Raw genomic sequence first — 27,429 nt, forward strand, 5'->3', positions numbered from 1 at the left:
CTCATCTTTCCTCTAGCTTTCTTAGTCACTTATCTTCCTCACTGGGCCAGGAAGTGAGTTGCAAGGGGGCACCCCTCCAGATTTACCAAGGAGAGACCTGCTAAGTGGGATACATGCAGGCGAAGCCTCGGGAAAGCTCTTCATACACATGCAAGTCTGTGACTTGAGCCCAAAGGCTCTCAACCTGAGAAAGCCCCGGGTCTTGGTGGGGTTTCCCGGATGGCTAGGGGCAGCCTCATGCAGTGGTGACACGTCCAGGGCTGTCAACCACTTCAGGTTTCTTCTTCTCCAACTCACCAAAACCTTGACTCTTAAACCCTCAAAACCTTGCTTCAGTGAGACTGATACGACAAAGATGAACTAATGATGGTGTGACTTCAGGCCATCAGAAGGCGAGAGAAGAACAAGTCAGGGGTGGAATAAGGAGGGCACTTGTCAGGTCCCTCAGCAACACAGCTTAGGAAATTGCTTACTCCATTCTTGATGAGATCCACCAACCATGACGTCCCACAAAGCTGGGGTGGGGGGTGAGGCCCAGAGACACCCAGGCTGGCTGACTCTTCCCTAACTTTCTATTTCTGCCAAATATGAAGGTTTGCTTGCCCCTGCAGGTGAAATGAAGAGGTTTCCTGGGTTAGAAGAACCTAAGGTATACTCACATAAGACAGAATCAGACTGAAGGAATAAGAATTGATTTGGGAAACTGGAGGGAAAGGGAGGTTGACTGAAATTATGGGTAGGAATGTAAATTCACCCAAACTTTGTAACATTCCCTTCTACTCAGCGGAGTTGGCTAATGAAGTAGTAACAATTACTATTATTGCTGTTACTGTTTCAGTTCTACTTTTTTTTTTTTTTTTTGGTGAGGAAGATCAGCCCTGAGCTAACATCCAATGCCAATCTCATCTTTTTGCTGAGGAAGATTGGCCCTGCGCTAACATCCATGCCCATCTTCCTCTACTTTATATGGGACGCCGCCACAGCATGGCTTGATAAGCAGTGCGTCGGTGCACGCCCGGGATCCAAACCTGCGAACCCCAGGCCACCGCAGCAGAAAGTGCATTTAACTGCTGCACCACCAGGCCAGCCCCTAGTTCCACTTTCAAAAGGCAGCATTTTTAAAACAGCTTTATTGAGATATACTTCACATAGCATAAAATTCACCCATTTATTTTTTTTTAAAGATGACAAGTTTATTCAGTATTAGATATCTTTTTTGTGTGTGTGTGAAGAAGATCAGCCCTGTGCTAACAACCGTGCCCATCTTCCTCCACTTTATATGGGACTCCGCCACAGCATGGCTTGCCAAGCAGTGCGTCGGTACACGTCCGGAATCCGAACCGGCGAACTCTGGGCCACCGCAGCAGAGCGTGCGCACTTAACCGCTTGCGCCACCAGGCCAGCCCCAAATTCACCCATTTAAATTGCACAATTCAATGGTTTTTAGTATGTTCACAGAGTCGTGAAACCATCACTACTATCTAATTTTAGAATATTTCATTACCCCAAAAAGAAACCTCATACCCCTTAGCAGTCACTCCCCATCCTGCCCGTCCCCATCTCCCAGCCCTAGGCAACCACTAATCTACTTTCCCTCTCTGTAGATTTAAAAGATAGCATTTTGCCCCTGTAGGTACTTTTCCTACAATGAGAGTATGCCATACATCAGATGGCACCCGATGTCTTAATCAAGATCTCAGGACCCATATACAAATGGCCAACAAGCACAAGAAAAGATGCTCAAAATCACTGATCATTAGGGAAGTGCAAATCAAAACCACAATGAGACATCATCTCACACTCATTAGGATGGCTATTATCAAACAAACAAAAAACTCAGAAAATAACAAGTGTCAATGAGGATGTGGAGAAACTGGAACATTTGCACACTGTTAGTAGGAATGTAAAATGGTGCAGCTGCTGTGGAAAACAGTATGGTGGTTCCTAAAAACACTAAAAATAGAATTACCATATGATCCAGAAATTTCACTTCTGGATATATACTCAAAAGAATTGAAAGTAGGGTCTTGGGGAGATATTTTCACACCCATGGTCATAGCAAAATTATTCTCAATAGCCAAAATGTGGAAGCAACCCAAGTGTCCATTGACTGATGAATGGATAAACAAAATGTGGTCTAGCCATACAGTGGAATATTATTCAGCCTTAAAAAAGAAAATTATGACACATACTCAACATAGATAAAACTTGAAGACATGCTAAGTGAAATAAGCCACTCACAAAAAGACAAACATATTGTATGATTCCACTTACATGAGGTACCTGGATTCATAGAGACAGACAGTAGAATGGTGGTTGCCAGGGGCTGGGGGCAGGGGCCAGAGTTATAGTTTAGTGGATACAGAGTTTCAGGTTTGCAAAATGAAAAGAGTTCTGTAGATAGATGGTGGTGATGGTTGCACAACAATATGAACGTACTTACTACCACTGAACTGTATTCTTAAAAATGTTTAAGACGGGCCGGCCCCGTGGCTTAGCAGTTACGTGCGCGCGCTCTGCTACTGGCGGCCTGGGTTCGGATCCCAGGCACGCACCGACGCACCGCTTCTCCGGCCATGCTGAGGCCACGTCCCACATACAGCAACTAGAAGGATGTGCAACTATGACGTACAACTATCTACTGGGGCTTTGGGGGAAAAAAAAAAGGAGGAGGATTGGCAATAGATGTTAGCTCAGAGCTGGTCTTCCTCAGCAAAAAGAGGAGGATTAGCATGGATGTTAGCTCAGGGCTGATCTTCCTCAAAAAAAAAAAATGTTTAAGATGGTAATTAAGGTTACTAATCAGTTGACTTTAAGCTAATCAAAAGAGGAGTATCCGGGTGGGCCTAACCTAATCACATGAGTTCTTTAAAAGAAAAGGATTTTCTCCAGCTGGTAGTAGAAGAGAAAGTCAGAGATTCATAACAAAATGGGGATTTGAGGCACTGTTCCTAGATTGAAGATGTAGGGGGAAACATGGAAAAGGTGTGCAAGTGGCCTCTAGGAGCTGAGAACAACCCCCAGCTGACAGCCAGCCCATTCTGCCTGGATTTATGACCTACAGAACTGTAAGATAATGAATGGATGCTGCTTCAAGCTGCTAAATGTGTGGTCATTGGTTATGCAGCAGTAGAAAACTAATATGATCTCCTAACTGGGGCCAGAAAGAGAAAGAAGACATTCTGGGGGGAGAGGTGAGTCTCAATGATTGACTTTGTCTTCTTCACATATTTCCACCTCCTCTAGACAGCCTTACCCACCCCCTCGAGCCTCTGAGGATCCTCCGCCTCTCCCTTCCTGTGTCAGTAATTATCTGCCACTCCCTTGGCCCTGTGCACACACTGTGCACGCGGGAATCCTCTGCTCCCTACAGTCATCTCCTCTTCTCATTTCTGGTCTAAGTACTTCCAGCACAGAAGCCACAACTTGACCTTTTCCACATTCCCCAAAGCATCCAGTACAGAGCCAAGCACACAATAAATACTCACAAATATTTGTGGATTAAGCCATTTTCATTCAGCTCCAGTGACCAGCAGGGCCAATGAAGGGATTTAAAACTGATCCGGCCACAGGCACATTGAGAGCCTTTCCATTAGACTGGCTTCACCCCTGGGATTAACAAAGCACCACAGGGATACCCCATTTCTGAAGCTTGACCTTCCATTAACACTGGCCACTCACGTTTGCAAGCACAATTCTGGCTAGCATTTCTCTGAATCATGGTCTGGTTTTTTTTTTTTTTTTTTTTACGTTTATCTACAACTGGAATTTGCAAACACAAAGGAAGCAAGAATAAGGATGATGTGAGATCTCACAAAATGCTCTACCTATATTCTGTTCAACAACAAACTTATTCTGAATGGCTGCCATGTCCAGGCACCAAGCTAAGACCCTGGAGACAGAGAACCAAATCAGAGTGGCCCCAACCCGTGAACTTGAATGCAAGTGTCCCCTGAGCACAGAGGTCATGGCAGAGTCTTTGACAGCTTGAAAACCTGGACACTGAACTTCTTCCGGTCAGAAAAACGAGCGACCACAGAATCAGGTCTTCTCCAGGCAGGCAGTGGGTGGGGCTCCCTTCTGTCTTCCACCTGCCCCCACAACTCTGGGCCTGCCTTCTGTGCCCCACCCTGGACTCCAATAACATGCATATGATGTCACTGTCTAGATGTGCAACAGTCTTGGCAAATTTCATCCAGAGCCCTCAAGCATGGATTAAAAAGTCAATCCACAGCATCTGAACGGACCTTTACAGTTTACAAAGCACTGTCATATTCATTGTCTCATTTGACTCTCCCAGGAGCCCTAGGAGGAGGGTGGGGTAAAGATTATTATCTCCATGTTACAGATGAGGAAACTGAGGCTCAGAGAGTTGAAGTGATTTACCCAGGGTCACCTGGTTTGGAAGCCAAAAAGTCATGTTCTTCCCTCTCTAGCATCTTGCATCTAGTCTTTGGCCTAAATGGGAACGTCAACAGAGACTAGCCAAGCTCTTCCACACCGGCCTTAGTGGCTGGTGTTGAGAGTTTCTTTATAGAAGGAATGAAGGAGAAGGAGGGATCAGGAGTAAGAGGAAAATACAAGAATGTCTAATATTCTAATAACACTTTATACTTTTCAAAGAACTCATATACTTATCTCATTTGGTTCACAAAACAATCCCATAAAGTTAACAAGGCAAGTATTTTGTCACCAGAGACTGGCTCCGAACTAGTTCCCAACTCTTCTGATTTCAAGACTCTTTCCATAAGGTAGGGGAGGGCATTCTTGCCACTCATACTCTGCTTTTGTCCCTTTGGTCCTGAAGGGTCAAGACCAGGAGGCGACTGGATACCCTTCTCTCATGTGTCCCCACAAGTCCAACTTACAACGACCTTTCATCTCACTGTGTGTCCCCTGCCACATACCTCCCCCTTCTGGTTTAGGATTACTTTTACAGAACTGATTTTATAGAACTGATGTACTGGGGAGAACAGAATCTGTTAAACTGTTGTTCACCCATTTAACAGGCATGTTCTGAGCAGGTACCACTCTTGGCCAGTCCCTAGGAGTTAGAGAAATGAATCAGACATATTCCCTGCTAACAAGAAGCTCACAATCTAGTGGGACTGATGAAAACACAAAACTGATGAAAACATGACAAGATACATGACATTCACAAATATATCACAAGATGGAATAAATATCAGAATAGAGTCACAAGCAAAGGGCTGTTGAGGGTCAGTGACAATTCTGACTTGTGGAAGGGAAGCGTCTTCATGAAAAGAGAGACATTTGGGCTGGGCCTTGAAGGATGAATGGAGAATCCTGACAAGTGGGGAGATGCAGACCTAGGACAAGGCATGAACATTTGGGAAACTGCATAGCCCCGTATGAGGGCAGCATAAAGTCTGCTTGGCCCCCAACGTCACACTGAGGCTGGTTGGGATCCAGCTTAGAGCTCCAGCTAGATTCAGGCTGGATCCTGCCCCAACTTGAGGGGACCCAAGACACCCAGACCACTTGCTCCTTCCTTTCTCAGGTTCCAGGGTCCTTGCTGCATGTCCCACCAAATCCTAACTGTCTCTTTACTACTCATCTTTTCTGTTCTCCAGCTGGTTCTCACGTGTATTTTGCTTTCTCAACTAGACTAAAATATCAATCTCCCGATTCCTTGAGAACATAGGTAGCGGGTGTCTATATCCTACCCAGCCAGCACGAGGCTGCGCACATAGTAGGTACCAACAACCTACTTGTTGACCGGTTGCTGAAGTCTACAGGCCCAAGAATCATGAGATGACAGTTTACACACAAGTAGAGTGAAAAGGGGCAGTACTTGTAACCCTCTCCTGGGATAACCGTGAAGGGATTAGAAAGACACGTCCTTCTGGTTTTAGGATTACATTTTATAGAACTGATCTAAATTTAATTCAAGGGGCTCAGACTTGCTGGGTCACTCTGTGGGACTGTCCTGTATTTCACCTTCTGCTCTCTCTTAGACCAAGGTCCTAAGTTTCCTTTAATCCATTTTTCTAGTTCCTGCTTGTCAACATCTTCCAATGAGACATGGTGTCTCACCTTTCCTCTTGGAAAGAGTGATGGGAAGGATGGCATAGTTGCCATGGCCAAGGTCTCATGCTGGAGGAGAGAGTGGAGTCAGGGCCAAGGTGGGAGTGGGGAGGACCCCGAGACAGAGCACAGCTTCCTGCCAGTTGGTCTCCAAGGAGCTGAGGTCTCATTGGAAGTGTTGGGTGGACAAAACAGGGAAATTGGATCAAGTCAAAACCCAAACAGGGGGGCCAGCCCAGTGGCATAGTGGTTAAGTTCATGCACTATTCTTTGGTGGCCTGGGGTTTGCAGGTTCGGATCCCGGGCACGGACATACACACCGCTCACCAGGCCACGTTGCGGCGGCATCCCACATACAAAATAGAGGAAGACAGGCATAGATGTTAGCTCAGGGCCAATCTTCCTCACACACACACACACACAAAAAAAACCCACCCAAACAGGTCACAGACCCTCCAGGATGGAGCACAAGCAAGCAATCGAGGTAATCAACTAGGAGTGGGAGGGGGCAGGTGCAGAAAAGACCATAGGCCCAGGTGGGTTCAGGGCACAGAACTTTAGTTTAGGGGATTATCAAGTCCAGCCCTCTTCTCTAATCCCATGGTTGAGGTCCTCAAATGCTCTTTCCTGTGATAGACTAACCCTCTTCTACCCAGTGTCTCTCTGCATCCTTGACCCTCCTAATTCATCCTCCATGTTGCTGCCAGTGATTTGTCTCCAACCCACATCAGCTCAATGTCTCCCCTCTACCTTCAAGATAAGGTCCAAAGTTCACATGGCCTTTGAAGGTCCTTCACTGCTAGACCCAGAGAGACCTCCAAGCTAATCTCCTCTCTTCACCCTTACCCTTCTCTACCTTCCATTGACTTCATTCCACTGACATTATACTGCACAATATTCTCCAAAGATACAATAGACTTACTCTCATCTGCCAGGAGAATTCTAATTTCAAGGTCTAGCTCAAGTGTCACCTCTTCAGTTAAATCTCCCCTTGCTCGCTCATTTCCCCTAAGAAAGATGAGTTAGTTTCTCTTCTGTGCTCCCAAAACCCCTCTACGTAGCCTTTATTACCCTGGCTTGCATTGATTTACAGAGACTGAGAAACTGTCAAGGGTAGGGATACCTTTTGATTCTCATAACCCTCCTTGTCCTTAGTTAACACAGTAGGAGTAGGTGTCAAAAAAAAAAATGTTTACTTAGGGGCCGGCCCGATGGCGCAGCGGTTAAGTGTGCGCGCTCAGCTTCCGCAGCCCGGGGTTCGCAGGTTCGGATCCCGGACGCGCACCGACGCACCGCTTGTCAAGCCATGCTGTGGCGGCGTCCCATGTAAAGTGGAGGAGGACGGGCACAGATGTTAGCCCAGGGCCAATCTTCCTCAGCAAAAAAGAGGAGGATTGGCATCAGATATTAGCTCAGAGCTAGTCCTCCTCACACACACAAAAAAAAGTTTACTTAAAGAATGAACCCCTTTTCCTTATAGACACACAGTGAGCTCCCGGCAGAGCCGAATTAAAACCAGTTTGCCTGATGCCCAGATCAGGGCATTCCTTTCTAGGTTGCTTCTTCTACCTGTTTTCCATGACCATGCAGTGAGATGGCTCCTCACTGACCTGGACTTTGAAACATTGGGATAGACATCTGCAGGAGCAGGAACCCAAGCTGCTCTCTGTAAGGAGAGGCTTCTGTGCCTCTCCTAGGGAAGTGTTTTGATTCCAAAGGGCTTTGAACTGAGCTGTAGGCGGCGACAGAGCAGGTGAGTCAGCCCAGCCCACGCCCGTTCTCTGCTAAAGGGCCCAGCATCTGTCTGTCTTGGGTGATATGGGAAATGGGTGCTCTCAGCTGACTCAGGTCCCAGGGAGGGAGGGCTGCCATTGTGGCCAAGGTCTCCCCAACCCCTGGTGGTGAAAGCAGAAGTGATGGCCTTTGTCTATCGGAGCAAACATAAAGGGACTCAGGGAGCACAGGGGATGGCCTCAGAAAAGCCTCAGCCCGTGATAAAGGTCAAGGGACACAGCTCACCACGCTTTGGGCCCCAACTGGAGACACAGATGTGTAGGGCCTTCCACCTAAGCTGCCTGCCCTCATCGGCATCTCCTCATTTCCCCAAATTCAAAGCCCCTCAAGAAAAACACAAGATGCCCTTCACCACCCATCTGCAAACTCAACCAGAACATTTATTTTACAGTTGAATCTTGTTTTAAGCAAAGTCAGCGTGAAAAGTTGAGGGGTAAATCTTCACTTTACAAACTCTTTACACCACAAAGAGCTCCCCTGATGCGTTCATTCACTGGTGGCTTACTGTGTGCAAGGTCCTCTGTTAGGAATTGGAGAGATACACATACTATTGCAGTATAATCCCACCTGCAACAAAAACAAGTTGCATGTCCAAATTGCTGTAAATACAGGAGATAATATGATAAATCCTCCAGTGCAGGCTCACAAAGGTGAGTTTGGGAATCTGGAGGTGAATGAGTTTGGAGGGACATCATGGGGGAGGCGGCATATGAGCTGGGCTTTAGAGAATGAGTTGGATGTTGCCATTCAGAAACAGGTGACATGGCCTTCCCAATGCAGGAGACATCAGCAGCAAAGGACTGAAGGAGGATACACGGACTATGGATGGAATCAAATGTCAGGCAGATCCATGTGGAAACCCACAAGGGTGGACTGAAACAGTACATCTGACATGCCCAAGCCCCAGAACGCAGGCAATGGCACAAGGAAAAGGCTCTGAACAGCAAAAGTACACGACGAACACAAACACTGCAGCAGCAGGGTTTACTCTGGGTGAGAAGTATGCCGTGATGGGCCTTGGAATTAAGCTCTACCCTTAAGAGCTGTGCGATCTTGGACGAGTTACCTAACTGAAGTCTTGGTTTTCTCATCTGCAAGGTCCCTACCTGGCAGATCTCCACGAAATGAAATAACGGATATGAAGCATCTGGCACAGCGTCAGGTACGTAGCATGTGAATAAAATATGTCAGGTTCTTTGTCCATGCATCAGGGGCTTGGACGATGAACAACAAATGAAAAGATTTTGTGGGACCCTCTCAGAAGGAAGAGGCCCATGAAAGGGGATTCTGAAGAGAGGCTATGGAGAAGGAAGAGGAAGCATGGAACAAAGGCCCCGTGCCTTTAAGCTGAGGTTTCTTCTCCACAGCAGGCCATTTTAGGGGAGCTGATAAACTCTCCCCACACTTGCTGTTGGTTCATCCCTGAAGAACGCCGAGTTCCAACAGCAGCACGAGCAATGCAATTAGCCAAGCAGCTTGTGGGCAGAGCAGCGAGTAGGAGTGGAGCAGGGAGGAGAGGCAGCACCCTGGGCCCCAACCCAGATTGCGGGGTATCAGGAATCAGGGGGTGGGTAAAGATGGCTTCAGAGAGAGAAAATTTTGAATTCCAAAAGCTATCCTCCACTAGGAAAGCTAAGTCCAAGAGTTTTTTTTTCAGATCTATATACCTGCTTTTTTAACCTAAATAACCTGGCTTATTACAAACCAGCAGAAGAGATACCAACAGGCCCAGGACTCACCTCTGCAGAGAGCCTCCAGTCCCTGCAGCTGACCCTCTCAGCCCATGGAGAATAGGCACAACTAAAGAGCTTTAGGGAGATTTACCATCTAATCTTAGGTATGTTTGCTCCTCATTCATTCATTCATCCCACAAACATCCACAGAGGAACTACCATACACAAGATAAGATCCCGGAGAGGCAGCTGTCAGCTTAGTTGTTCATACCTCTATCCCTCAAGCTATTTCACTAGTCAGTTTCTTTATCCGTCAAACAGAGAAAACCGTGTTTATGGGAAGATGCCATGAGATGATGGGCATATCTGGCCCAGAGTAAGTGCTCAAGAAATGTAAACTATTATTATATTAGCAGAAGCAAGATTGCATATTACACTGGATATCTTTCATTTGCCCCTCCAGCTACGTTCACTATCTTTTTCCATCCTGTGCTGTGCCCTAGAATTGACCTGTATGGACTATATCAAGACTCCCTTGCCCCCCGACTTCCGGTTGGGTTTGGTCCACGGGGAGCCTTAAGAGATCAGAGGGAGAGAGAAAGTGAGCACAGGGTTTTTATTCCCTTAAGTGCCTTCTGAGCCCCTTGACCCAAAGTCCCAGCTGTAGGAAGACGACTCTCCACACAGCCTCTCTGCCCACAGGCATGGGGTGACGAGATCCCACTGTTACTAGCCCCAGAATACTTCACTCTCCAGAGTTGTTTCCATACACGCTGTCTCAAATTACCCAATTGAAATGTGCCATCTGTTTTCTGCTGGCCCCTAATGTACATGGGGTAGGAGAATGAGAACAGGCCTGGGCATCAGCAGACCAGAATTCAAGTCCCATCTCTGCCACTCGCTCACTCGGTAACCCTGGGCCAGTCTCTTTCCTTTTCAGTCTCAGCTTCCTTATCTGCAAAAAAAAATGTGCTGGACCACATGGCTCTTCTGTGCTATAATTCCCTGCCCCTGCTGGGTGCTGTGTGAAGTCAAACCCAGGAAAGGGATGCAATATAAGCAAATAAAGCTTCCTAGTGCAGAGGGCAGGTCAGCCAGCTAAGCAGCTTTCCCCAACCCCCACATCAACTCATTCTCTCCCAGAAATCACCTAACTCCTTTCCAAAGCCACCGAGATCAGATGCCTAAATGATCTCCACTCCAAAGCAACAGCCAAGAAAATCCAGGAAATTAAAAAAAAATTCCCTTTCCATTCAGTAATCAACTGGCCAACCCTGGTTTAGCCACAGGGGACCCTTCCCAGGTTCTAGCACCCTGGGGGGCCAGGCAGGAAGCAGATACACACCGATGCCAATGCATCATCCACAGGGCTGCAAAGGGAAGTGATGCTATCTGGATTTCAGCCGGCATCTAGGGCAGAGGGAGCAACCTAAACCAGCACCCTGTCAGAAGACATGAAACGCCCTGGACTGAGATCCCTGGCTAAGGACCACTTGATGGGATATTACAGAATCTCCGAAGTCCTTTTTAGCTCTTGAAATTAGTGACTCAGGGAACCCCAAGAGCCACAAGAAAGACACTCTAATATCACCCTCCCTGACCCCCGTATCTGGAGTGTCGTCTGCCCTAAGTGCTTTCCCACCTACCCTCGCCCAGAAGTAGGGGAAAGTGAGCGAGGCAGGGCTGGTTTCTGTTCTAGAGGACAGGAGAGGGCAGTTTGGATTCCGGATCCTCTGAGCTTCTGGCGGGTAAGGGAGGTGGAATAACCTCTAAAAATTCTCAGTTCCTGTTTTACCTGAGGGCTGGCCGCAGGTGAAAACCACAACATCATCTCTGCCAGCACCAATTTGTCTTTGACGTTCTTCACATTCCCCAAATGCCTCCAGAAACCTGTGGCCTCACCCGCAACAATGAGCAAGTTCAAGGCCTTTCCCAGTCTCAAATCTAAACTTCCGAGACCTTCCGGGCGTCCAGCGGCGGGACACCGCACACAGAGGGCTGGGGCAGTGAGCCTGCACCGCAGCCTAGCCCTCGGGACACCCTCGGCCATGCGGGCCAGCGGAGGACGGCAGGGCAAAGCTCGCGGACTCCGCGAGGAGGGCAACCCGCTCCGCCCCGCCCCGCCCCGGGCGCTGAGTCACCGCCCACCCCGGCTCCGCCGAGCCCGCGTTCCCAGGAAGCGCCGTCGCGCGCGTGCGCATGCGCGAGCCCCGGCGCGCGACTCGGAAGCGCGCGGCCCTGGAGGAGGAGGGGTCGGGCTCGCGGCCGCGAGAGGAGGCGCATGCGCAGGGCGAGCTGCCGTAGGCGAGGTTTGCCTGGACCCTGCCGCCGCCGCGGTGTAGATCCGCAGGGTCGAGGTGATGAGCGGTTTACGGGCGGCCATTTGCGCGTGAGAAGCTGGGCTTGAGGGATGAAGCCAGGTTCGGCCAGGCTCCCGGTTCCCCGACCCTCACGGCCCTGGTCCAGAGCTACCCTGCTCGAGGGCTCAGTTTCCCCTCGAAGGCGAGGGGGTGCACCGAGGAAGGCTGAGCCCCTCCAGCCGCGACCTTTGCCCGCAGACCGGACCCGGCCTCCCCAAACGCGGAGGACGCAGGCTGGGGAGACCGGTCCCCGCGCAGGATGCCGCCCCCGCCGGGAGCCCGTGCCCGCCGGCTGATCGCAGACCCCGGGCCGGGGGCCAGGAGCGGCCTGTGTTCTCGTCCGGCCCCGGGCACACAGGCCTGCGTGTCCTCCTGTCCGTGGCCCTGGTCACCTGGGATGGAGTGACCGAAATGTCACAGGGGTCCAGAGAAGGGACACAGATTTGGTTTGCCGGGGCTAGCAGGGGTCCAGGGTCCAACAGGGGCTCCTCAGTAGGACCGGGCTGATGGGGTGGGCTTCTTCCCACCGCCTCCTCACGGGGCTCCAGCAGCGGGTTTCCGGCTTTTAGGATTGGGGCAGCGTCGAGGGAGGACAGACACCCCGCCGCGCCCCCCACCCCCAGCAGGCTGTAGATCACGGGTCCGAGGGGCACTGCCCGAGGGACACTATCTGGGTTGCCAAAACGGCTCCTTGGTCCCAAGCTCTCACGTCCAGTCAGCTCCAGTGCTGCTGCCCGCCGCACCTTCCCTGCTTCATGGCCCCCTCTGTTCAGAAACTTGCAATGGCCCCAAGCCCAGACCCCTTGGCCTTCTATTTAAGGACTGATTTTCCCCAGCTCACCTCATCTCACCTTGATTCCTCACCTGCCACACACGGATGTCTTCCTGTATCTGAGTCTGATCTTCCCCCAGGATCTATCCCCCTGGTCTCTGACCTTCCAAACCCGCCCATCCCTCAAAGTGTAGCTAGAATTCCACCCCCTTCCCAAGCTTGATAACCCCCTGGATGTCAGTATTCTCAGGAGGGTCCTGGTGTTCTGTGAATGGATTCTCCTTGACAAAGGTAATCTATTAAATGTTTAAATAAGCTTAACAGTCTACGTGCATTAGTCAGGCCTTTCAAATAAGTACATTTGCAAATGAGAAAGAAAATGCTCCGCCAGACCATGTATCCCTATTTGTGATTCGGAAAATGTGGTTGCTTCGTCCCTGAAGACTTCCCTGATCACTCCGGTTCCACGCGCTGTGTCCCTAACTTGATTGTTAGCTCACCTAGGGCAGAGATTATGCCTGAATAAATATGTAAAAATTCCAAACCTTTTGAAGTTGTGATGGGGAAAAATCCAGAAGTTTGGAGAAAATGAAATATAACCAAAAAGATTTTTGCACTCTTCACAAATACAAAATCATTCTTTTTAGTGTGTCAGAAAAATGTACTGTCACAGCTTGGTCTAGGCTCCAGATTAACACAAATCAAGGTGATAGAATATAGTACAAAGAATAGTGGATGGGTAGAAAATTAGCCTTTTAGTTTGGTTTGTTGTGTTTTAGGTGGTGAACTTGGACTTAACTTCTCCGGAGATGCAGTTTCCCATGCTGGATTCGGATTTAGGGATAATAAATACACCGGCCCCATCTACTTTATAAGACGATGGTGGTGAAGATCAAATGTGAAATAGAGTTAAAGGTTTTTTTCCTTTTAAGTATTTTTTTGTTCAGTAAATAATCCTCGATAAATTTTATAATGAAATTTACTTTGAAATGTTTTAAATTATGTTACTAACAAGCTTCAAGGTGCTGACCAACCATTAACAAATTCAGGCAATTCTGAATTTTTGCTTTTGTGAAGAGGAGGGAAAGTCCTTGGGATCAGAAAGACCAGTGTTGGGCCGGCCCCGTGGCTTAGCGGTTAAGTGCGCGCTCCGCTGCTGGCGGCCCGGGTTCGGATCCCGGGTGTGCACTGGCGCGCCGCTTCTCTGGCCATGCTGAGGCCGCGTCCCACATACAGCAACTAGAAGGATGTGCAGCTATGATGTACAACTATCTACTGGGGCTTTGGGGGGAAAAAAATAAATAAATAAAATTATAAAAAAAAAAAGAAAGACCAGTGTCACCAAATGTGACCCTGGGCAAGTAACCTAGAATGACCTGTAGGGTGAATCAGGCATCAGAATTCTGGCCTTCATCTCAACTGCTCTGACCATGTCTCCTCATCAGTAAAATATGAATAATAGTAGTAATAACATTTACTGAATGCTTTCTGTGGGCTGTGTACTATTTCAAGCATGTTGCACGTATTAAGTCATTTAATCCTCACAACAACCCCACAAGAGAGGAACTATTAGTATCTTCATTTTATAGGGAAGGAAACTGAAGCACAGACAAGTTAAGTCATCTGCCTAAGGCTGCCCAGCTAGTAAGTGGTGGTGCCCAGAATGAATCCCAAGCAATCTGAATCCAGAGTCTGTGCTCTTGTCTGTGCTGGATGGCTTCCTCCCTGTGGGATTACTAGAAGAATTAAATGAAATAATGCACATAAAGCACTCAGCATGTGGCCTGGCACACGCTGTTCGAATTACTGCATTCTCTTAAGGTATAAGTGTGGTGATTTCTGTAGTCTATACCCAGTTCCTGGCACAAAGGAGCTTCTGTAGAAGTTGGTTCCCTTCCCCACTGACATTATGGGAAAACAGAACATGTTACACAGTGCAAGCAGACATAGAAAATGCTCATTTATGTGCGTTCTTTTATCCTTTGAATGAGAGGTTGGCACGGGGAAAACCTCAGAACCCGCTGAATACACCTTTGCTACAGGCAAACTCATGTCACTACTCTCATGTTCCGATTTCCTGATGCTTCTCTTTTATTGCCTTTATGCTCGTCTAAAGAAAGATTAAGGTTTCCTTGGATTGAGAAAAGCTTGAGCCTCGTGTCACAGGAAGTGGAATTGGCATGAAATGTTGCCAGTACTTGTGAGTTTTCGAAGGCTCTGACTTTCTCCTCTGTTCACTAGGGTAGGAGACAACTCCCGCAAAGCCCAGGGACTGGTAGGGTGTTCTCCTATGGCTGAATCTTCTGGGTCTCCACCCTGGGTTGGGCATTCGGGTTCACCCCATGCATGCATCTGCCTACACACGTGCTCCCATAGTCTGTAATCCACACATTATTCACACAATTATTTCTTCACAGCCACACCCACCTACCCACCCCAGACAGACCTATTTCCCCTAGACCCTCTCCACACAGCCTACAATGTCCAGACACCTCCCCAACTCCCTCCAAACCCACTCACCCCTTCATTCATTCTGATGGCATATAGGTGATGAGTCCCATGTGCCAAGCACTGTGCTAGGTACCTGGGCATCATTTGGCCCCAAACACTCACATACACAATGGCTTCCCCACATGCACAGACTTTATATGCACGTGTTTGCATGCCCCTTATATGTATAACCACATGTAACCCCCATATATGCCGAGGGTACATACACGTACCCGTCAAGACGCGCTCTCCATTCAGCCCCTCACCATCTGGCTATGTTCGGAAAGGTCTGATTTTGCTTCCTCCATTTTGTGCTCTGTTTCTCTTACCATCTTCATGGCAGACTTACCCTAAAGGCTGTAGGTATGAGCACAGCAGGTTCTAGCATGTTATATTTACCTTCAAAGCAGACCTCACCTACCTCTCCTTTTCCAGGAAAAAGCTCCGTACTTCTCCCAGTTGTGGGGAAACGCCGGTTGCAGTCATGGGTGAGACAGGTGCCCTAGGACAGGGTGAGTGGGCAGCACCAGCCTTGGTTAGGTCAGCTCGCTCAGACTGTGGACTGTGGACCCCCAATCAGGAGGAGAGCAAGGGAGAGGAAGGAAATGAACCGCACTGCCCTACACATCCCGCCCCAAGATCAGCCCCTCCCAACCTAGGAAAACCCAGTGCAGGCGGCACACAGCTGAGTTCGGAATCCTCCCTGGCATGGCTCCATCAGTGGTGGCGTGTTTTTGGGTCTCACGCTCCCCTTTTGGCTATTTCTGACTCCTCCCTCCTCCTGCAACTCAGTTTCTTTTCCATTTTGAAACATGGTCTCAAGCAGGGGTGTGAAATCCTCAGGAGGACTCCAGAGATAAAGCTTCAAAATCAAGGCGCTCTGCTCTGAAGGGCACAGTCTCGGGGAGTGAAGGAGGGGTTCAGGTTCACCGTGGGGGCACCACTTTCTGCAGAAGCCAAAGGAGGCACTGTCCTTACCATTCAGGACAAACTTCTGGCTCCTTCCACCAGAGCCTTCAGGTACCGAGTGGGCAGCTACGTGGTGGAAGGCATGGACCAAATGGTGTAATTGCCTGAGCCGACTCTGTGAGAGACTGGGATAGAAGCTGCAGTAACTCCTATCAAAGGGCTGCTGCCACAGATGCCAGGGAGAATGACAAACTCAGGGGCTGAGGAGAGAGTATTTCTTCAGGGTTCCAATTACACAGCAGGAGGCCTTAGTTTCACAGCTGGCTGCAGAACAGGTCATCTTTGACACTGAGAGGCGAGAAGCAGGAGGGAGCTTGAGAAGGCGCCTGGGGCGTCCAAAACAAGGTTAGGCGATTTATAAAATTTCAGTCTAACTCCAAGAAACTTAAAAATTAGTACATGGGGGTGGGGGGAGATGGATGGGATGAAGAAGCGGAGCACAGAGGATTTTTAGGGCAGTGAAAGTACTCTGTGTGATACTATAATGATGGACACATGTCATTATCCTTTTGTCCAACCCCATAGAAGGTACAACACCAAAGGTGAACCCTAATGTAAACTATGGACTTTGGGTGATTAGAATGTGTCCATGTGGGTTCATGAGTTGTAACAACATCCCACTTTGGTGGGGGTCTTGATGATGGGCGAGGCTGTGCATGTGTGGGGCAGGGGGTATAGGGGAAATCTCTGTACCTTCCTCTCAATTTTTCTGTGAACCTTAAACTGCTCTGAAAAAAATGTCTTAATGAAAATTAGTACACTGTACTAGATAAAAGGAAGATAAAGAGATTAAACTGGTTGGAGACATTCAGAAAGTACAAGGTGTTAAAGAGAGATTGGAACTTTATTGAGACTTTCTCCCTAATGAAATCAGAATGGAAAGACATTGGAAAGGTTCCGCTTTGGAGAGAAACAGCAACTGTTCAGGCACAAATACTTACAGATACTCCTCTTGAGGGATCTCTGGATCCCAAATCTCCCCCAGTTCCCAATCCACCCCCCCACCCCAAAGAGTCAGAATTCTGCTTGAAATCCACTTCCCCAGCACGGGGCATAAAACAGCACTTCAAGGCCGAGCGGACAACTGCAAGCCCGTGGGCAGTCAGAGGAAAAGAAGTCCGGGGGTGAGCGGAGGACGGGAGGAGGAAGAAGAGGAAAGTGGATGGAGAAAAGAAAAGGGGAGAAGACCACACTGAGGATGTCACCCCCCTGAAGATAGACTTTTGTGTGAATGTATCAGCCTCATCCCAGCCGCTTCCCCAAAGCCATGGCAACATCAGCAGCTTGACGATGCCCGTACAGTTCTGTACTTTTTATCTCCCTCCTGCATTGAGGAAAACAGACATGCCAGCAGTCGCTGTGGGCATTAAGGGGCATTCGGAAGCAAGAGAGGGTGAGTGACGGAGAGACGAGGCAAGGGCTGGGTTTCAAAGAGAAGAAAAGCAGCTTGCCCCTTGGGTGTCCCCAGCAGACTCCTTTTCTCCTCTGGTTGGCTCTGTCCTTAGAAGCAATGTCCTGGAGGCTCTGGGGCCTCTGGTTTTCTTGTGGGAGTTCCAGGCCCTCCACCAAGCCAAAAGCAGCAGCCCCTGTTGCAGCATGCACCAGAGCGCTAATAATTCCGAGAAACAGGAATTCCGAAATCATAGTTCTCCGCATGGACCTAATCTGATCGCCAGTTTGCTTCCACTGCCTGATCCTCAGAGTGCCTCTCCCTCTGCCTTCATCTTCACTTTCCTCCTGGTCCAGGATGACTTCCTGGTGCTGGCGGTCCTGACCCGTGCCTCATGGTAAAGTCGCTCCCAGAGAGGCTGGCTCACTAGGCAGAGGAGCCCCTCTGAGCAGCCCTGGGCCAGGTCTCCTGGACTTAGACTGTTCACCTCCCCACTTTCCATCAAAAGCCTTCTTCCCTCCAGGCTCTCCCCCACCCCCTCCCATCCCCCGGCCCCACTGCCCTCCGAGGTGGCACACCAGCCAGGCAGGACTCTCATAACCAGTTCTTTCTCTATGCCCTCTGGCATGTTATCTCCCTAATCTCTCTTGGACATTGTAATACACACATATTCACACTCAGCGGTATTTGAAGGCCCTGGCTTTCCTGCGGTACGTTTGGTGGGTGTCGGCATCAAGTTCATGGGCGAAACTGAATGTTACGCCTTGGTTGCCACCAACACTGAGCAGCTGGTGCTGGTTCTGACTCCTGGGAGATCACTCCGAGTTCTGAGTGTTGGCACATCAGGGAATGGAGAAGAAGGGAAAGGAAAAGCCATGGTGATGAAAACCAGGAAGGAACAACTCTTCTGCCGAGTGTCTCCACAGAGAAGTTATGGAAACAGCCTCCTCTTAAATTTGGGGGAGGTGGGCTGCCCAGAGAAGTCCCTGATAAAAAGGAGCAAGGTTCCATTGTCCCCTCTGAAACCCAACGCCTTTGGGGTCTGAGTTTTCCAAGACATGCAATAGACAAAGACACACTGCAAACCAATTAACCCTCTGAGCCCTTCCGGGACTTTCACCAAAGTTACTTCCAAGAAGTAAATTACCTGAATACACGGAACACTCACCTCTTGGGGCCAAGAAAGGGACTGAACTTCCCAGCTGGCTTAGAAGACTACGTCAGAGAGATGGCATGGGAGAAGCAGATCCTTCTCCTAGCCTGGGAACTGTTGTTCTCTCTTAGTGTTCTGGTATCCTAAACCATTCCCCCAGCCCTGAGGGAGGAGGGAAGAGGGCCTGGGGGGAAGCTCAAAACCCAGGTTGATTCAGACCCAAGAGATTGTCCCTGTTGAAGTCAACTCAAGCTTAGGAGGCAGCCCAGGGATGGGGGACACACAGAAGACAGTGGGTGGAAGGCAGCCACGATGGGCCTTAGCAGCCCTACAGAACTCAAGGCTTCTCTATTCTCCCAGCTTATAGGGGAAAAAGGAATTTCAGCTGCTTTTAGCTTATTTGACTCATTAATCTCAGTATATACTAGAATTTAGCTGCTCTCTGTCCCTCTGAGATAGGACCCAAGGAAAGCGGGTGTGGCCTGATTTGCCTCAATCAGGCCCCCAAATTGAAGCAACAGGACAAACACACTACAATTCACAGTTTCCACTCTTCTCCCTCGACCCACCCCTTCCCCCACCACTGGCCTCAATTGATTCCCAAATCTCCAATTCATAAGGATTCCTGCCAGTGTGGCTCAAAGGGTTAATAAACCAGGACATCTCAGACAGTTAGGATACAAGCTCATTCACCAGTAGGAACCCGAGGATGGCGACACAGCAACCTAGGGCTTCCTATAGCGATTCTTCGGGGTTTCGCCACACCCTGTTTTGTCACAGTTGAGAGCACCTGGATTCTTCCCCAGCCCAAGGCTTCCCAGGAGGCCAGGGAGCTCCTGGGTGATGGCCCGCTCAATCTTCTCCAGAAAGCAACCTCCCATGTAGGAGCATTGCTGGGACAGTAGCTTGAAACTGGAAATAGGGTTGATGCCAAAGAAGTCCTTATAGGCCTCACGGTTGGGAAGGTCAAATTTGCTGACGTTGGTCTTTGCCAAGATGGTCTTGAAGATGTAGAATTTATCAGGATCTTCTACAATGTCCTTGAAGACCAGTTCTCCGTCACTGAAGAAAGTCATTTTCTCCTTGTAAGTCTGCAGATAGCGGTCGACCAAGAGGGCATGAATGCGAACCCGGATGGCATGCTGGCGGATGAAGGCGATCTTGTTCTCCAACCTGTTCTCGATCACCTGGTTCAGGTCTTCCAGGAGGGAGATCTCTTCCTTGAGGAACAGGTCCTGGTGTGTATCGGGCTTGTACTCGTATGGCCAGAAGGAGCTGACATAAACCCTTGGGGGCTCTGTGACGTTGATGAGCGGGGCCAAGCTCCAGAAGAGGGCCCCATAGACCCGCATGAGCATCTGTGTGGCCAGGTTGTCGGCCTTGTTCAGGATGATCCTTATCTGGGATTCACGCCCCTTCAGCTGGCGGAAGAGCATCTCCAGCTCCAGACCCACATCCAGCTTGGTGGGGTCAAAGACAACAAAGATGAGATCGGCTCTGTCAATGAACCACTGGCACACATCATTGAAGGGGTAACCTTGGGGAGAGGGAACGAGAGGTCAAGCTGAGCGGCCCTTACCCAGGTTCTTCCAGAACCAAACCATTCCATGGGGTGAAGGAACTAATGGCATTAGGGATTTCCTGGGCTTCTGAAGGCTTGTAAAGAATTAATTGCATATCTCCTGCTCTTTGTCAACCTTTGACCAAGAACAGCCTGCTCCTTGCTTTAATGCTTCTAAGCTGTAGCCTTTTAGCTACAAAATGGCAAGAAGAACAATGACACCCCAGTTGATATAAAGATTACTATGTTGCCATAAATATAGGAAAGCACATAACTAAAACTGCCCATCACGTAGTAGGTGCTCAATATATTTTAATTCCTTTAACTTATTTCCAAAACGAGGAGACTAGGAATACCTGTCTTGAAAATTTTCTACAATGATCAACCAGTAATGCATAAAATTATCTGATGCATAATAGGAGTGCAATAAAGGTTAATTTACTATTATAATTATTAGTGATAATGTTATTACTAGTAATAAAACAAGGTCTGGTTATAACCAAAATGAGAGTTATAACCATAAACAGAGATCCACCATCTGGTCATATATTCCTACAAATACCCGGTTATGACTCAACCCTGCAGACAGCCCTGCATCGTGGCGATACCCAGTGGCCTGTGTCATAGCCTAGGGCCTGCTGGACCCAAAGTGGCACTCTCCTGCCACCTGAAGGCAAGTGGGGCTTTGGAAAGTCTGACACAGGTTTATGTTGAAGCAGGCCTGGTAAAGCAGACACTGGGACTAGGAAGAGTTGAAGGTCAGGTTCAACCCAGACCCAAGTGAGCCAAAGGTCAAGCAGACCTAGACTGGGACTCAACTGGTCCAGGCCCTTGATCACCCAGGGCAGCCTGGGCCTTCCAAAGACAACTCAGCCCCAGCGTGGACCTCAAGTTGCTGCTTACAGTGAAGACCAGCCCTCCCTCTCCTTGGGAAAATACTGATCGCCTCCCAACCACATTGGTCCTTGGAGAGGTAAGAGGATGAGATACTCCACACCTAAGTGGCACCACAGTGACAACAAGAAAGGGCTGGAAGCAAAGAACACAGCCCATGGTCTTGGACGATGCTGGCCACGTTACCTCTCCCCCGCCTGCCTACCACCCACGGTCGAAAACAATTTTCTAAAACAAAGCTCATGCTGTTCAGAAATAAGTGCTAAATTACCTCTTTCTTGCTGCTTGCGGTTCTCGATGATGCCTGGTGTATCCACAAAAGTGACCCGCTCCAGAAGTTTGTGGGGAACCTCGATGCCAATCAGCTTCTCCAGGAAATTCTGGCCAAACTTCTCGAGGGGTGAGAAGGACCGGGCGCTGTCAGCAGCCATGACAATACCCTCGATGGTTTTCAGCTTGGGCCCGTGCATGAGGACTGTGAACTCGGAGGTGGTAGGCTCAGCACCTGCATACATGGGCACCAGGTTAGTAGGAACACAGTCATCCCTGGGGAAGAGAACTACCACAGAGTAAGCGGGTAAGCAAGGTGTTCAGGTAGGGTTTGCCACAAGAATTAGATACTAAGTTTGCTAAGCTAGTGGCTTCTTTTTTTAAAAAATTGTGGTAAAATATACATAACAGAATTTACCATTTTCACCCTTTTTAAGTGTACAGGTCAGTGGCAGTAAGTACATTCACATTGTTGTGCAGCCATCACCACCATCCATCTCCTGAACTGAACCTCTGTGCCCATTAAACAGTAACTCCCGTCCCCCTTCCTCCTGCCCCTGGGAATCTCTATTCTACTTTCTGTCTCTGTGAATTTGACTACTCTAGGTATCTCATAAGTGGAATCATACAATATTTGTCCTTTAGTGTTGGCTTATTTCACTTAGCACAGTGTCTTCAAGGTGCACCCATGTTGTGGCATGTCTCAGAAACGCATGCCTTTTTAAGGTTGAATAATATTCCATTGCATGAATAGATCATATTTTGTTTATGCATTCATCCATCAATGGATGTTTGGGTTGTTTCCACCTCTTGGCCATTGTGGATAATGCTGCTATGAACATGGGAGTACCTGCTGATTTATTGTATGTAATTTTCATTATTATATTGAAGACACATATGAATGTTTTAATTTTTCATAGTGTTTTTACATATGACATTGAAATACCAACAATCACTCAAGAAAATCTCGCTGTTACCTGTATAGAGCTGGTAGCGAGTGTTTTCCAACCCAAGGAGGTAGTTTATCATGGTGGATTTGCCAACGCTCCACGGCCCCAGGAACAGCACCATTGGCTTGGAAGTAATTTCCCCATCTGCAGGCAGCAGGAATTAGAAACGGAAGTGAACTAACAAAGCTCCTTACTATGAGAGTGACACAGTTCTTCACGCTGTGTCCCAGTCCATCTAATTGGATTGTGGAACTCTACATTGGACCAGATGGCGTGTAGCAATCGGTGGCATACCTCTTGCTATACAAGTGCAATCACCCAGTTAAAAGACACCAGAAGACATCATTTGGGCCTTGCACAGATCCTTGGCACACCAGCACCAGAAGGAGAACTAAGTGAAGTCAACAAACACTGACTCAGAGCTCACCCTGGGTGAGGTCTCCTGGTTTAGGTCTGGAGGAGAAGAGCTCATGAAAAGGTGGGGAGAGAGCTGCCATGTGGGGAGAGGTTAAAACTCTACTATCTGGATTGGTAACAGAGGAAAGGATATGACAGAGGCTTATACAACCTTGGGAGGCCTGGACTCAGGCCCTGCCTGTCCCCAGCCTCACCTTCCTCCACCGTGACCCCCAATCCCACCTTAGGCTCAGCCCAAGCCTGGGTGCTGGAGCCAGTCTCCAATATTAGACTCCAGAGTCCGTGACAAATTTGCCAGGTCCCAAGACCAAGCACTGACTTGGCACTTCTTGGGTTCTTGTCCCTGTGTCCAATGTGGGGGAGAACACCCTGCCTGGGCCACTCCACTTGGGTCCCTAAGAAGACAAAGCAGAGTTCTCCAGTGCTTTCAAAACCAGAGGGCGGGAAGGAGAAGGGAGAGGCTTTCAACATGGGATGCGGTCATTCTCATTGCTGACCTGCAGGCCCCAGCTCCTCAGCCCCTCTCTGAACCATGGCAGAGGGTCAGCCCTGCGTCATTTAGCACCTAAATTTCTCCAGACCTCTTCGTCTCCCTGACCCTGGCGGACAGGCCTCAAAGCAGGAGGCACTCCTTTATTTATTTATTTATTTTTCCAGTTTAATTTAATTTCTTCATTCAAAAATCAGAAGTATAGAAAGATATACAGTGAAAAGTCTCCCATCCCTGTCTCCAGTCTGCCTAGGCCATCACATCCCCTCCATATTCTTTCAGATATTTTAATGCATATATAAGCAATATTAAGACATCACCTTCCCCATCTTTTTCATAGGAAGAGGAGTACAGTCTCCTCTTAGTCTACACGTTGCTTCTAGATGCGCTGGTTTTCTTTCTCTAAGGTAAAACTAATCCTAGAAGACCCAGATGGTGTCTTGTAAGCAGTAGGCACATAAATATTGCCTGAAATTGATACCATGGCCCTACCCCATTCCTCCCTGCCTGTAAATACACACAATGAGCCGCTCACATCTCTGGGTGTCAACCCCTGGCTCAGGGACAGGAAGGGACAGGCAGGCTGAGGGGGTGGCAGGAGCCACAGAGATCCTACAGAAGGTCTCTTTTACCCAGGCCCAGGTGACACCAAGGGGAACTGGAGCTTCCAGCTCGCCTGCGGGAGAAACCACAAACAGGGCTTTTCCAGGGGCCGCTGTTTCAGCTCTCCGCAGCAGGGGGCGTTACTGGCATATACAGGAGGCACCAGGTGAGACACCAGGAGCGGAGCTTCCGGAGGAGGCTGCCCAGAGGCACAGCGGAGTGCCCAGCACTTGCAAGAGCCGAGGGGAGAGGAGCCAAACCCAGACAGTGAGGTCAGGAGCCAGATGCCCTCCCTGCAGAGTGCCACTCCCTGGGCAGCCCGCAGCCTCCCCGGCCAAGCCGCCAGGTCTGGGGGCTGCGAGAGAAGGCAGGCAAGTGTGGAGGACAGGAAAGCACTGGAGCTGGCACCCTCACACCAACGCCTGCACGTGCGCTGTGGAGCCGAGGAGGACCGTTTGCTCTCAGACTTGCGAGAAACAGTAGAGGTAGTTGTGAAGCAGGGCAGACATCCTCTCTCAGAGAAGGAGAAAGTTACAGCTCCTAGTTCCAGCTGTGATCCTAGGGAGCCCAGCCTTTCTCTGGGCATGGGGGCTCTCTTCTGTAAAGCAGGAATAATATATACCCGATGTCACCTACCCACTTTATAGCCATCAAGAGCATCACGTGAGATAATACAGAAATAGCCAATCAACACAGAAAGAGATGTGCAATACCACTCACCATTCAAACAACTATTAGATGCCGTTGTTAAATCTTTTGAAGATGAATAACACTTAAAAATGGCATTGCTGTGGGGGAACAAGAACTCTCATATCCTGTTGTGGGTACAAACTGGTACAACCTAAGGCAATTTGGCAGTAACTATCAAAATGTTTCATTTCAGTGTTCCACTTTTAAAATTTTATCCTACAAATATATTTGCATGAAATATGTAATGATTATAGTGGTGTTTGTAACATTTACAAAAACAGAAAATGGCAAACAGCCTGTTTTCCATCAGTAAGGTAGTGGTTATCTAGTGTGGTACATCCACGTGAGGGGCAGAAAGAGCAGGGGAACCACACGCACACACAGACACACACACACAGACACACACACAGACACACACACAGACACACACACACAGACACACACACACAGAGTTGTGTGATAAGATCCCATCTTTGTTAAACAAACAGAAAAGACACACTCGTATATGCTCATGTAGGCAGAGGAAACGTCTGGAAGGAATCACGAGAAACTAGAACAATGGGAGTCTCTGGGAGTAGAATTAGAGAAGCTGGAAATCAAGAAAGGGATTTTTATTTTTCAATTTATACTATTTTGTACTATTTGAATTTTTTTGGCAACAAGTATACCTTATTTTTATTATTTTGAAAATCAATTTTTAAAAGAATCCAGACCCAAGGGAAGCCAACCAGGAGGAGTGATGAGGAGGAGGGAGGGAATCCAGGCCAATGAGAGGACTTCAGACATGACCTGGAAGTGAACGAGGAGCTCTTGAGCCCACAAGGGATCGAGTTGACATCACCACCCTTGGAAACCAGGGCACTACAGAAGCATGAGTGCTTACACATGAAATACTCTCTGTGAAACCCTGTGCAAATTGTGGGGCATGCTTTCAGGGAAAGGATCGTTCACGTGACTGAGGTCTCTGTCCCTCTCTGAGTCCTTAGGAGAGATCAGCTCCACATGTCCTCATGCCCACCATGCACGGAGCTCAGGAACCCGCGTGGCCACGGGGGCATGTGGACAGGTTGGAGGTGCAGGCCCAACCTCCGGACACAAGGGGTACCTGTGATCTCATGCTGCCGAAGCTCGTTGTATTTGTAAGACTGCTCCAGGGGCTTGATGGACGAGTGGTAGATCTTTCGAAGTCGCTGCAGCACCACTGGGGGCAGAGAAGGGTGAAGGGAGAGGTCAAATGGGGGTCCTCCAGGCGGCTGCACCGCTGTGAAGCCAGCTTTCTCCCCAGGGAGGGCCTGGTGAGGGGCAGGGGCCTGTGTATTAGCATTCCTGGAGGGAGCTGACCCACATCCCAACCCTCAGAAATCTGTAAACCAGAAGGCGTCCCCTGCCCAACCCCCAAAGCCCCCTGAGTTGTTTTTTTTTTTTTAGACCTAACCCTCTTCTCCTTCCCCTCGATAGTGTGTCCCAAAGCTCCACCTTAGCCGGCAGCTAGCGAAGGCCTTTCTATGGCAGACGGCAGACAGGAACCTGTCTCTTTCTCTCTGCCCCCGCCTCTACTGTTCTTGCCTCGGGCTTAGAGGGCAAGGAGGCACGACCATCCTGGCCCCTCACCTGTCTCATACTCCCTGCTGCCCGTGGGAGGATTCAGACATCCCGGGCATCTTCTTGGGAAGAGTGTGGCTCCAGGGAGAAGCACGGAAGAGGAAGGACTCACCAGCACAGACAGGGGGAAGGAGGGAGAGAGGGTTGGGCTCTCTAGATCCCCACCTCATGCTGCCAGCCCCTCTCTAGCTGTGCACACGGCAAACTGCTGCCTCCCTCCGAGCTTTGGCTCATCAATTGAGAAGAGAGAGTAAGTCCCAGCGAAAGCCTTGGGTTATTACAAGAACGAAATGAAATACCAGACATGAAAGGGCGTTATAAACTGTAAAAATGAAAGCAAATTGATGAACTCTTCTTAACAACACTCCCCGGACACAGCTCGGAGCCCGTGGGCCGAGTCCCAGCGGCGGCACTGGGATTTGCCCTCTTTGCTTTCGCTGGTCCCTCTGCTTAGATGGCCCTTCCTCCCCGTGCCAATCCAGAGCCCCCAGTCTTGGGCCCTGCTGGAGGAGCCTCCTCCACAAAGCCCCCATCTCCAGGGCTCTCCTCCCTGGGGTGCCCACTGGCCCCAGAGCCCCAGCCCCTGAGGTTCTGCCATCCCTATCCCCAAGCCTCCAGTTACCCGGGTAATCATCAATAGGCTTCTCCTCATTCAGCATCAGAGTTTTCTCGATGTGGGAGCGGTCCCTCAATGGGGCTTCTTCACTCACATCCTCCGCCTCTTCTGGGGAGAGAAACAGAGAGCAAGGTTAGGGCAAAGCTAAGAGCCAGCCAGGCTCTCAGCCCCCTGGAAGATGGGCAGGGGCGGGCTGTGAGGAGGTGCTGCACGAAGGCTTACCAAGTTCAACTGAATGGAGTTCTGACTCTAGGAGGGACTTTGAAAATCCACACTCAACTTCTGTTAAACTCCACAATCCACTTTATGCCTTCAGCAAACACCCATTGAGCACCGACTGTGTGCCAAGCACCAAGCATCGTGCTGGGAATGCAGGGGTGCCCAAAACAGACAAGCTCCTGCCCTGGTGGAGTTTTCCTACAGTCTAGTGGGGAGAGGGGAGAAATCATCTTAAAAGTAATGTAATGATTACAGACGGTGATGTGGCCATGGAAGGAAAGATTCCAGAAGGTATGAGGGCCTAAGAAGTGTGCCTAGGAAGTCTTAGCAGGAGGAGACAGAATACTTCCCTGAAGGGCCGCCTATGAGCTGAGATGCGCTGTGAGGAGTTACTTAGGTAAAGATCAGGGCAGGAGGGGCCGGCCCCGTGGCTTAGCGGTTAAGTGCGCGTGCGCTCCGCTACTGGCG

The 27,429-nt window shown here is 49.2% G+C and overlaps 1 protein-coding gene across 1 annotated transcript in view; it reads right to left on the bottom strand.

Moving 5' to 3' along the window:
- Nucleotides 1-19,242: 19,242 nt before the first annotated feature.
- SRL (sarcalumenin) overlaps nt 19,243-27,429 on the bottom strand; it is a 35,496-nt gene continuing 27,309 nt past the window's right edge. Inside the window, exons 3-7 of the mRNA XM_014793489.2 lie at nt 26,749-26,850; nt 25,630-25,725; nt 22,352-22,468; nt 21,376-21,609; nt 19,243-20,186 (exon numbers count right to left, since the gene is read on the bottom strand). Of these exons, the coding sequence (XP_014648975.1) occupies nt 19,375-20,186; nt 21,376-21,609; nt 22,352-22,468; nt 25,630-25,725; nt 26,749-26,850 (1,361 nt within the window). The 3' untranslated portion in view covers nt 19,243-19,374. The remainder of the gene's footprint in view (nt 20,187-21,375; nt 21,610-22,351; nt 22,469-25,629; nt 25,726-26,748; nt 26,851-27,429) is intronic.

The sequence above is a fragment of the Ceratotherium simum genome, chromosome 26, assembly GCF_057802395.1.
Source record: "Ceratotherium simum simum isolate JZ-2026a chromosome 26, ASM5780239v1, whole genome shotgun sequence".
Taxonomy (NCBI): domain Eukaryota; kingdom Metazoa; phylum Chordata; class Mammalia; order Perissodactyla; family Rhinocerotidae; genus Ceratotherium; species Ceratotherium simum.